Here is an 11,365-nt window from a genome sequence, read left to right as displayed (position 1 = left end):
CTACAGTAATGCAAATGGAAAAATAAGGTGAGTAAAACCATAAAATAAGCAATAAATCTCATTCTTATCTTCCCCTTCCCTACTGACACTTCCAAGTTTAAAAAGTTGTCAAGGGATGCCTGTGTTCCCTCTCTCGCTGGCTGTCTCTCTCCATCAAATAAATAAAATCTTAAAAAAAAAAAAACAGTTGTCAGGGGAGAGTAGGGGAAAGGAGGTTATTAGTAAAGGTCTTCCACACAAAGTATACATATTTCACACACAAATAGTGGTTCAAAAATGTAAAAGACAGACAAAGTCTAGATGGATGGGAGGCATGTCATTTGGAAAATGTGGTTTAACTAGAACATGTGCAGTTTACCCCAGCTGAGCCACTGTGACGGCATCGGGGCCTCAGGTGTGCTGGGGCAAAACAAGGTTAAGAACTAATATCTTAGGGTGAAACATACTTTATTGGTGAAACATACTTTATCTTAATCTTTCAAAGTGCAGACTTCAAGACTCATAAAAGTGAAAAGGGACCAGGCAAGAGATCTCAGACAGCTCTCTGCCTTTGGTACTGAGGATCTTTTCCAAAGAATCCCAAATGTCTGGGATCCCACAGCCTAGGGAAATTAGTGAGAAAACTGAATTTGCTAGACAAATATCTGGCTCCCACACTACTTAGAAGACTTCTCTGTTCTTGAACAGAAATGATTTATGATTATATCCTTCTCTTTCACACAATATGTACCTTTCACAGCATCACGACATGGACAGTGAAGTTTGGTCTTACCTCTGGTTCTACCAGGGACATTCGGATTTTCTGATGCTGAAGGTTAGATGAGTCGAGCATGATTTTCACTTTAACTTTGTCAAATATATGGAACACTGTATCCTCTATCTTAAGGGAAGGTATCTGAACAAAACACATTTTGCGATTTTAAACTGCTATCTTATCTTGAGGTTTGTTCTAGTTCTTTATCATTCACATTAATTTAAAAGTTTAAATTTAAAGAATTATTTCCATATTTAATAAGCATCTAGGTGTGCAATATAACAAAAACCATTTCCCTAGTTGCTTCACATATATATGACCTAGTTATGTGTATACTTCCCCCTTTCAGTAAGATGGTCCCAATATATACGTTTATTAATCTCAGGATTCTCACCCCATTAATTAGCAAATTGTTGGTCTACTAGAGAAAAAGGTACTGTGGGCAAAGTCTGCTATTTCGTATTCTATTAAAGTCAGGGAAGTGGAGAGTGTGTCAGACAACAAACACTGTAAAACGGTTTAACACCTTCCTCTGTCTGAGCTATAAGCAGCCATTTATTCCTTCAATGCATCTCTCCAACTGCTCAAAGCATAACTCAAGTTTTCCTTAGAGGGGGAAACTACATGGTGTAAAACAAATCAAGGACAATATCTATATGTGGGAAGATATTCTGAAGTGAGAAATTATGAATAAAATAAGCTTATCAGTCTGTGCAATTAAGTTCTGTAGGACACAAAAAATAATTTTATCCTTTCTAGGTACCATCAAAGAAAAAGTACCCCCTCCAGAAACCCCAAAATAAAAACACTGGAAATACTGTACCTCATCATCATAAATAAGCCTTGGCTTTGGTTTGTCCTTTTCTTCAAAAAAGACTGTACCTTCTAAACCATACTTTGGAATTAACACCACAATAGCATTCTTTCTTACAAATAGAATATAGGCTTCTTCACTTACTATTCCTTTGCTTTTGAAAAACAACTGTAAAATAACATATAGCCTTATTAAGGAATGTCTTAAAATATTTTTGAAATGAACAAAAAGTATTTTGAAATTAAATTGAAAGTGAACAAAACTTCGTCTCCCCTAACATTACTGACAGAAGACAAATACCTGGGTATGAAAAGCCACTGATGCACGCTGGGCATACTGAGCCATTTTGTGCCGGAAATTGAGATTTTTACATAAATCTGCAAGCTTGTGTTTGTCTGTCAACTCTGGGTAAGTACAGTCAGCCCCAATAGCCACAGCCAGCAACCGATGGACGATGATGTCTGCATATCTGGACACATGAAGGAGAAATAAGAATCATGCTAGGTTAAGCATTAAAATATCTTTTTACAATTCAAATTGAACTATTTTTGATCTCCTATAATTTTATAAAGAAAAAATACCTTCTGATGGGTGAAGTGAAATGTGTGTATATCGGCGATGCTAAGCCATAGTGATGAAAATCATTATCCATTCCAGAGCAGAAGTACACAGCCTGCATCATACAGCGAGTGGCTAAGATCCTTAGGAGAGTGTTGAGATAGGGGAAAGTTGGAGAATCCGCCCGGTCCAAAGAGTCAGCCAAGGACTTGGCTGTGTCAGTTTTAATTTCCAAATTCTGAAAGTAAAGAAGAGGGAAAGAGCACCCTAGTAAACATTTTAAAATCAGTACCATCATGTCTTCAAAATACAACAAACCAAACTGAACAAATGTGGTGTTTTTGATCAGATAATAAGTGTCTACATCTTTCGTCCTTAGCCTATGAGAACTAAAAATAGCTTATAAAAGGTACTGAAGTATCAACATTCTGAAGAAGTTGTAAAGGGGAAAGATGGTGGTAGCTGTAGCATGGCTCTCAAAGTCCAATTTGTGCTAGCCTATTCTTTGTTGGGGTAGGGAAAAAAATCAAAGCAGATCTGGATTCTTTCCGGCATGTGTGGATTTCCTCTGCAGATATTTCTTTTCCTTCCATTCAAGGTAGAAGTAAAGGCCAGAGGCTAAATAAAACTGTACTGGTCACTACAGTTCAATATGCTGATACATCAAACTAACTGCTGTGTTCTACTTTGGGAGATGAGGCAGCCATACTTAGATCCTCCTTCCTCTACCCAGGTCTTAGGAAGAAATAAGATAGTAGGAGAAAATTCCCCCATTTACACTGTAAGCCTTAGAGCAAAGGAGAAGGTGATTCTGTAAGCCTCAGAGCAGAGGAGAAGTTGATTCTAGGGGTAGTAGGCCCACCATAAAAATCTGAAAAATGAGAAACCAACATCATTCTTTTAGAATACTGAGACCCAACACTACTTCCAGCTCTCTTCTGGACAGGAGAAATGGGAATTGAACAAGTGATCCAAAGAAAACCAATGCGCACCACAGTCTCCACAAGGGTAAGGGTAATTATACCTACGTGAGGGGGAGGACATGGTACCCTTCCTATTTTTCCTTTTCCCCAATGTATGCAATAAATGGACTTCTTTCTTAGGGATGTGATATAAAGAGGGCTTAACTGAGTTGAAGATAAGAGGAAAAACAATTATTTCTAAGTCTCTGAAGTTAGGCACTGAGGCAGTTCAGAGGAGGCATGAAATAATACAGGTATAAAGAACACGTATACAGTCAAAAAGACATGGAAGAGCTTCGTATGTTCAAGATACTGCAAATAACTTGGTATGGAACTTCTGGCTGTAGCATAGGGTCCTCTTTAAAGACATTAAAGGATTTTTTTCAGCAAATGGTTTCAATGTGGGAAGAGATGACTGTATCCAAGTTAGATGACTTTTTTCTTAATCACAAGTACTACTAGTATATTTCTGCATCAAAAAGCAACAAAACTTTCATGCGATGCAAATATAGATTATTTAAGTACAATGGACAGATCACAACTCAAATACAGATGATTTTGCAAACTATGTGACCTTACCTTGGATTTAGCTGCCTTAACAAGAATTTCATAATTTGATGGAGGCGGCGCTGGGTGTTTTCGAAGTAAGGCATGTTCTGAGAATTCTTCATGAATTTTTTTTGCAACAGAGATATTGGCCAGTAACATAAATTCTTCCACCATGGAATTTGTTTCCCTGCCAATGGAGAAATCATTAAACAAGGAAAAAGAATCTGAGACTTTTACGTGTCACATTTATTCCCAGGCTACCTTTTCCACCAACGAGACAACAGAAGTATTTCCTATGTAAACATTCAATGTATGTGTGTGTGTACATGCATATTTTTCGTAACTTAAGACTCTCTCATTTCTCAGCTGCTAGGCTGACAATCTCTTACTACGCATCTACTGCATGAGTAAGTCTCATGCGAGAGACTTTTAAATTGCATTTAAATAAAAGAAGCTTTACTAATTCTAATAAATATATAAAATCTAAACCATAAGCATTTTCACCTTCCTTTACTAAGTCTAAAGAGATTTTTATTTAACTATAAATCCATAAAAATAAAGTTTACTAATAAGAATTAAAAGCTATTTAGGTCATACAAATTTGGGCTTAAAAAATTAAAATTTTCACCAATAAATCATCAAAATGAAGAAATCATATTTGCAATAGCTATTCTGGGTATTTCTTATTGGCCTGGCATTGCGCTATGTTGTGAAATGTTCATCTATCTGTATCCCTATAGACAGAGACATATGTTAGTCCTGTTTTGCAGATGAGAAAACTAAGGATGTGTAACATTATTCTCTTGCTCAAAGTCGGAGTTAGTAGTAACAAGACCCAAGCCCACATAACTGACTTCAAAACTCGTAACCAATTTGATACTGTTCTTCATTCTCTATAGTCTATGTCTATTTAAAACTTAGGTTAGTAAATGATTTATATTTGTGTACATTGTGCTTTCTTTTTTCCAAGTCACTCAACAGGCATCATATTAATCTTTCATTCATGTTTCCATTTTTAACATCTTATAAACTTGACTAGATTCCTAAAGTATATTAATTTTTTAAATATTGGGAAGACTTCCAAGCATACGTTTAAGACTAGAGACAATCTCTTAGAAATGTGTTGTCTTCTTGGTAAGAAGTGGTGATGTTCTACTTCGGCAAAGTTAGACTCGACGTTTTCCTCAAAAAACTTCTTCCTATCAGGCTCACCATTCACATTAACATTAGTTTTATTTGTACAAAAGTTCTCCTAAAAGTATTTTTTTAATTTTAGCTCTAATATTATAAAGGACACACTGGTCCTAACTAGGAAACTTGAGTATATTCTCATTTTTAATCCTTGGTCATCCACTAGAAAAGTGTAAATGCACATTCATTTCTGAATTACCTTATAAAAGGCATGGAAAAGAGGCCTGATGTAACCAAAAATAGTCTTGCTTCCTAAATCTCAACCCAATCAATACAATGGTAACAATAATAACATCTGAGCACTCCTCACAACACCCAGTGAGGTAGGTTCCATTATCAGCCCTATTTTACCACCAAACAAACTGACGCGTAAAAAGGTCAAATCACTTGTCTGGAGTTACTGGAAACGGGATCCAAACCTAGGCAGTATGGCTTTAAAGCACAAGGTCTTCTATGTATTTGTACACTATGCTTTTCTACGTTAAATACTTGAGAAATTAACCAGGCAATCTCTTACTTACCACAAACTATTAGTAGGCAAGTTCTAATACACCACATATTAAGACCAATTCGAATTGAAAATTCTTCTAATACATATCTCAGATTTTTTTATGAGAAAAACTAAAAAGCAAAAGCATTTACTTCTCTCTATATATCCTAAATCAAAAAGATCTACAGAAACCATAACCCTACTAGAAATAGGTATTTGGGGTACAAATATGTTTTGTTTATTCATATATACACTAGATACTACATTTAAAATAAAAATCCTGTCTACTGCCCAGCAAAAATGGACATACCTAAGTTCCTTGGTCTGCAGATCGATAGGATCGTGAGTTTCACTGTCCATGTGGAATCGAACTTCGGGAGAAGAAAGAGTCAAAGCCCTAAATAAAAATTAAAGATGTAAATTTAGTAAAGTGAGCCAATAACAGATATAATTCTGGAAGTGATGCTTTTAAAATAGAAAATGATCATAGCAAGTGAGTAATAGTTTTTCTTCTGAAGCCTTTAAGACCATCTGCTAAGGTTTATGTTCTTTTCTCATTGACAGCTTTCACATCTTACAGATCTAAAATGCATTTAAAAAGAGAGGACAACAGGGGCGCCCGGGTGGCTCAGCCGGTTAAGCATCTGCCTTCGGCTCAGGTCAAGATCTCAGGGTCCTGGGATCAAGCCCTGGGTCAGGCTCCCTGTTCAGTGGGGAGTGTGCTGCTGCTTCTCCTTCTGCCTCTCCCTCTGCTCGTGCTCTAATAAATAAATAAAATCTTCAAAAAAAAAAAAAAAAAGGGGGGAGAGAGAGAGGATAACAGTAACACAACAAAATATGAGTCCTTGGGCTTCTGAGAATTTGAGTATGTTCTGTACCAAAACTGAGCTTTTACTGAGTTACATGGGTTTGTAATCACTTTTTTTATAAAAGTAAAGAAGGTATCTGGCAGTATTTTATGTATCACAGAAAACAATGTATTGGGGTGAGGGATGATGGAGAGAGGAGCAAAAAGGAAGCTGCCACACATAGATAAGTACCATCAGAAGATCCACAGTTCAAAAGTACGTCCATATTCGCTGAGCCAACATAGAGACTGACAAACTACTATGCTGACATGTACGCACAGACGGGTATTGATATGGCGTGCTACATGTCCGATAACATACTAGACTAAGTGCTTTACAGGAATGGTTCGCCCATGAGTTCCCAAGTTCTCCTGTGAAAAGTAAATTCCAACCAGAGTCTTATGTTTCTTCACACCTTGATGCTATTTTGATAGATTATCTTCAAACCAACTTAAAGAATTTTAATGAAGTGGGGTATCCCCAAACAATCATGGAGAAGGGGGGGAAGCGGAGAAAAAAAAGATGAGGCGGTACAAGCTAATTCTTCACTTGTCCCCTCAATTCTTCAGCTTTATTAGAAGAACTACCAAAGGAAGACTAGACAGAGAATCTTGACAAATATTCCTTTCTTGCCATGCAGTCTTTACAACAAGATCTTAACACTAGATTTAGTCTGTTTATCAATACATCTGACCTAAAAAGCAAGGTATATTAATCACGTTTTGATCATTTTTTTATCATAAAACACTTAAAATGTTATGTCTATCCATGACATAACATTTACCCTTTAAGAAAGACATAAAATAAATATAAAACAGAACATATCCTTTAAGAAGGTAAAAAAATACCAATTTTTTTACTGTTTTCTCAATTCTTGCCTAAGGCTGAGAAGACTCAATGATCTGTTTTTACCAGATGATTGTCTAGTTACAAAATTAAAAGTACATACAATTTTTGAAGTTAAAAATTATCTTTCCTATACTAATCAGAAGCTAGTTACTAATGCAAATTTCTCCTACTTTAAAACTACCAAAATGAATATGTTTCAAACTGCATTTTATTCATTTTGCTTTTAAAACAAACTTTCTAAACATTATCTTCACACAAACTTTCTTCTGATGTCTTGCATATGGCTGATGAACAAACACTTGCTGAAAAATGTGTTGTTTTGTGTCCTCTAGTTTCTTTGGGATTAACACATTCAAATTATCCTTACACAGATGCAAATTTTATATTTAGGATCACATTGAATATTAGTCAGAAAATTGACCTGTGAGTAGAAATAAAGATGGCTCAGCGTAACTACCTGGAAGAATGCTGTCCGATGGAACTTTCTGCAGCAATGGCAATGTTCTCTATCTACACTGTCTGATATGGTAGTCACTAGCCATAAGTGGCTACTGAGCATTTCAAATGTGGCTAGTGTGACTCAGGAAGTGAATTCTTAATTTTCTTTAATTTTAATGAATTTTAAATAGGTACATCTTAGGAAACAGCACAGATCTAGAGTTTGTACTCCCCACCAAAAGCACTTTTAGTAACCACTTGTGACCCTATCCTGGATGGGCATGGGAACCCAAGACCAACATCTGAAAGGTTCATGTACTTGCTTCACTCTGACAGTTGCTAATGTCTTTTAAAAATCAAATTTCTTTCAACTACTTTACTTCAACAAGTTTGGGGACCTGGATCCTTCTTCTTATCTTATACTATTGCAGTTAGGCAAATCCCATGATGTCATAGCTGAAAGACACATATCTGCTACTAGCTTTCAGATCTTCAGGAAGACCTCTTCTATATAACTGAATCATTTAAAAAATGAAGGTGTTGGATTAAACAATCTCTAAAATCGCTTCAAACTCTCAAGTGCAATAAATTGTTCATCTACATTTATTTAAATATCTGGAAACCAATGTTCAATATGGAAACTCATTTCTAACTGAAATTAGAAACAATCCATAGAAAAGTCTTAAGGAGCTCTTGCCTCCCTCGAAATTTTCTCTAAGATCTTTAACTCCTTAGCATATTACAAAGACGGAGCTGGAAGAAAAAGAATGTCTCTACCTGACTTTCTATTCAGCTCATTAAATAATGTCATTGTCCACGATAAAACACTTTCAAGAGTTCACAGGTTCTCTTACTACTATGATATATAAGTTAAGACACTTCTCAATAAATATTTTTGAAATATACCCTTTTTCGATTCTTCTTTTTTTCAAAATTTTAGCTAGTTTATTTAGTCCACGGAGACTAGTGGTAATATCATCCTTCATGGCTGCAGAATCAATTCTCATCTGAGCTTCAGCATACGTAAGGGAAGCCTAAAAGGAAAACCATATGTTAATATAATTCTTACAAAAACTGGTTTATAGGGCACCTGGGTGGCTCAGTCAGTTAAGTGGTCCACTCTTGATTTCGGCTCAGGTCATTATCTCAGGGTTGTGAGTTCAAGCCCTGCATGGGGTTCCATGCTAGGCATGGAGCCTGCCTAAGATTCTCTATTTCCCTCTCTCTTTGTCCCTCCCTGCCCCCTCTCTTGCTCTATCTAAAAAAAACTTTAAATTTTTTTAAAATGTAAAAAAAAAACCACCAGGTTACTGTATTTTCGTGTTTGCACTACATATAATCTATGATTTCAGAAAACCTAAAATCAATAATAAAAGAGATTCTTAACTATAATATTTATATTGCAGACCTATGGTTTTTGGTTCATTAATTTGTATCTGATGCATTACACAACATAAGCAAACTTAAGTTAAAACAAAACAAAATGGGGGCGCCTGGATGGCCCAGTCTGTTGCACATCTAACTCTTGGTTTGTGCTCAGATCATGATCTCAGGGCCATGGGATCCGGCTCTGTACTCAGCAGGGCGTCTGCTTGGGATTCTCTCTCTCCGCCTCCCTCTCCTTCTCTCCCTCCACTCATGCTCCCCATCTAAAAATAATCGAATCTTTTAAAACAAAACAAAATGGCAGTATATGTTGGTAAATAAATTGCTTAAACTTTACTTTCATAGTTAACAAATACTTGGGTAACACTAAAATAAAGTAAAAAGGAAAGCTATATTATTCTCTGACAATGACTGTAAGTGAAAACCTCTCCAGATGATCACTACTTCCTTACTCAATGACAAATAAATAAGAACACTGTAACAGTCCAGACATCATGTTTTACAGAAAAACCTATGAAATATCCCAAATTGAGTATCTAAAAATGAGACCAATCACAGTAAAAAAAGATCTCAAGTGATTTCCAATTATAATCCAAATATACAAATAGTGCTTCTGTTCCTACTTCACACCTCATGGAAAATGACCATTTTTTAGCTTATTAAAAAAAAAAAAAAATAGGAGTGCCTAGGTGGTAAAGCTGGTTAAGTGTCAGGTTTCCGCTCAGGTCATGATCTCCGGGTTTGATCCCACGTATGGCTCCGTGCTCAGCACTGAGTCTGCTTGAGACTCTCTCTCCCTCTCCCTCTACCCTCCCCCTTGCACACTCTAAAATAAATAAATAAATCTAAAAAAAAACAAAAACAAAAAAACAACGCAGTAGCTAAAAAAGTAGCTTTGCAAGTAAAAATCAGGAATAGCATAAGACGGTTAGATGATACAGGAGGTCAGGTCAGATTCTTAGGAGAGCCAAGTTATCTACTAGGGACTAAGAGTTCCCCTTCAAAAACATTTTCTGTTGCATGTACACTGAATTTTTTTTCATATAACTTTGTTACACTGACCAAGTCTGGAAGAAAAATAAACTCACCCTTATTAAAAATACAAATCGAGGAAGGCTTAAATCGTTTGTACACCACTATATATCACTATCTGTAAGTCCAACACTGCTTTCTTTTCCAACCACTAGTTCATCCAGAACTGCTGAAAGCAACTAGATGATGGCAAACCTCGGAGAAAGACCAAGGGCAAAGTGAGGACATAAGGGAATCCGAGGAGAGTTCCAAAAAAGAGAAGGATGGGAACGGCAGCCTGGCTCCATTCTGTCTGACCTAAGACCTCAGGCTAGTTCTGCTGAAATCCAAGAATAATTTATGACATCCTTTCTCTGAAAATTGTATCGCAAGATGGTATACATGCCAACTTTGAAAATACTGACCAGTTACACAGTGTAACAATTTCAAATAGTAGTGTTCCTGAATTAGGGCAAAAAGCCATCTATCTAGTCTTCTCAAGTATCCAGACTTTGTGAGCTTCTGAATACAAGGCAACCGCATCAAAAATTAAACAGATAACTGGAAAAAACTAGATCTTGCTATAACATTGGGGAAAAATTTAATTTAGTAAACCTTTTGCAAAACCATCTAGTAACATGGTTAAAAGTTCCAAAGATTTTAAACATTTAATATTAACCATGAAACTAACCTTTGAATTAATGGCACTTTTGGTAAACCTCACTTTTAAGATTTCGGCATTGTGATTCATTTCCCAAATACAAGAAAATGCCAACCTATGGGGGGAAGTAGACAGTGTTTGTTAATGCGAATCTGTTAAAATAGTAAATACTATGTTCTTATGAGAAAACATACATAAATACCTGTCAACGTTACATCTTAAGGAACACAAATTAGAGCTAAGCAACTCTGGGACCATGTCAATCCTCTGGAAGAGAAAAAAATAGAATGGCAGATTACTTAATTATATCCATAAAGTTATTTGACATTTCATTCTCGATAGCATTACTTTAACAAGGGGGAAAAGGTCTTTGTGAATAGAGCTGAGAAAGTAAGAAATAAGTCTATTTCTAGAAAAGTATTTCCACACAACTGTTACAAACAGAACACAACGAGAGGAAGCCGGACTTCATGTCAGTGGATCTAAGCCTAAGTCCTCCCCACGGCCACCGAGCTGTCCTCCAAGTCTGCAATCTCTGCTCAAGCCTTAACAGCTCTGTGACTGTATCTTTCTCCCATGCCTAACACAAACTGCATGCTGTTTTAGACATACCAAAAAAGAGCCACAAAATTTTTACAGAAAAAAGCTACATGGAAGAACTTTGACAATGAATTCATAATAGACTAAATTTAACTTTCCCTTCTATTGTCACAACTTTCCTCTGTAAGTTTATGGAAGTTTACTTTAAAAAGAAGAAATGGTAAATTATGACAAAATAGACTCAGACTAAACTTTTGAAGCAACAGAAAATACACTAGTTACCCAGAGCTAGTAAGTTAAATGCTACACAACGA

At 36.1% G+C, this 11,365-nt stretch overlaps 1 protein-coding gene across 4 annotated transcripts in view; it reads right to left on the bottom strand.

The window, feature by feature from the left end:
- Positions 1–11,365, bottom strand: part of DIS3 (DIS3 exosome endoribonuclease and 3'-5' exoribonuclease) — a 29,838-nt gene that overhangs the window by 3,383 nt on the left and 15,090 nt on the right. For all 4 annotated transcript variants that reach the window (XM_087865101.1, XM_045810906.2, XM_087865099.1 and 1 more), the window contains 9 exons: positions 10,714–10,778; positions 10,542–10,626; positions 8,360–8,487; positions 5,629–5,715; positions 3,668–3,824; positions 2,150–2,364; positions 1,869–2,037; positions 1,578–1,736; positions 773–895 (listed from right to left, as the gene is read on the bottom strand). In XM_087865101.1, coding sequence (XP_087721227.1) covers positions 773–895; positions 1,578–1,736; positions 1,869–2,037; positions 2,150–2,364; positions 3,668–3,824; positions 5,629–5,715; positions 8,360–8,487; positions 10,542–10,626; positions 10,714–10,778 — 1,188 coding nt within the window. The remainder of the gene's footprint in view (positions 1–772; positions 896–1,577; positions 1,737–1,868; positions 2,038–2,149; positions 2,365–3,667; positions 3,825–5,628; positions 5,716–8,359; positions 8,488–10,541; positions 10,627–10,713; positions 10,779–11,365) is intronic.

This window comes from Ursus americanus, chromosome 10 (assembly GCF_024610735.1).
Source record: "Ursus americanus isolate L20-20 chromosome 10, mUrsAme1.1.p, whole genome shotgun sequence".
NCBI classification, from domain to species: Eukaryota; Metazoa; Chordata; class Mammalia; order Carnivora; family Ursidae; genus Ursus; species Ursus americanus.
Note: the sequence above shows the minus strand (reverse complement) of the source record. Positions and strands in the feature narration are given on the sequence as shown.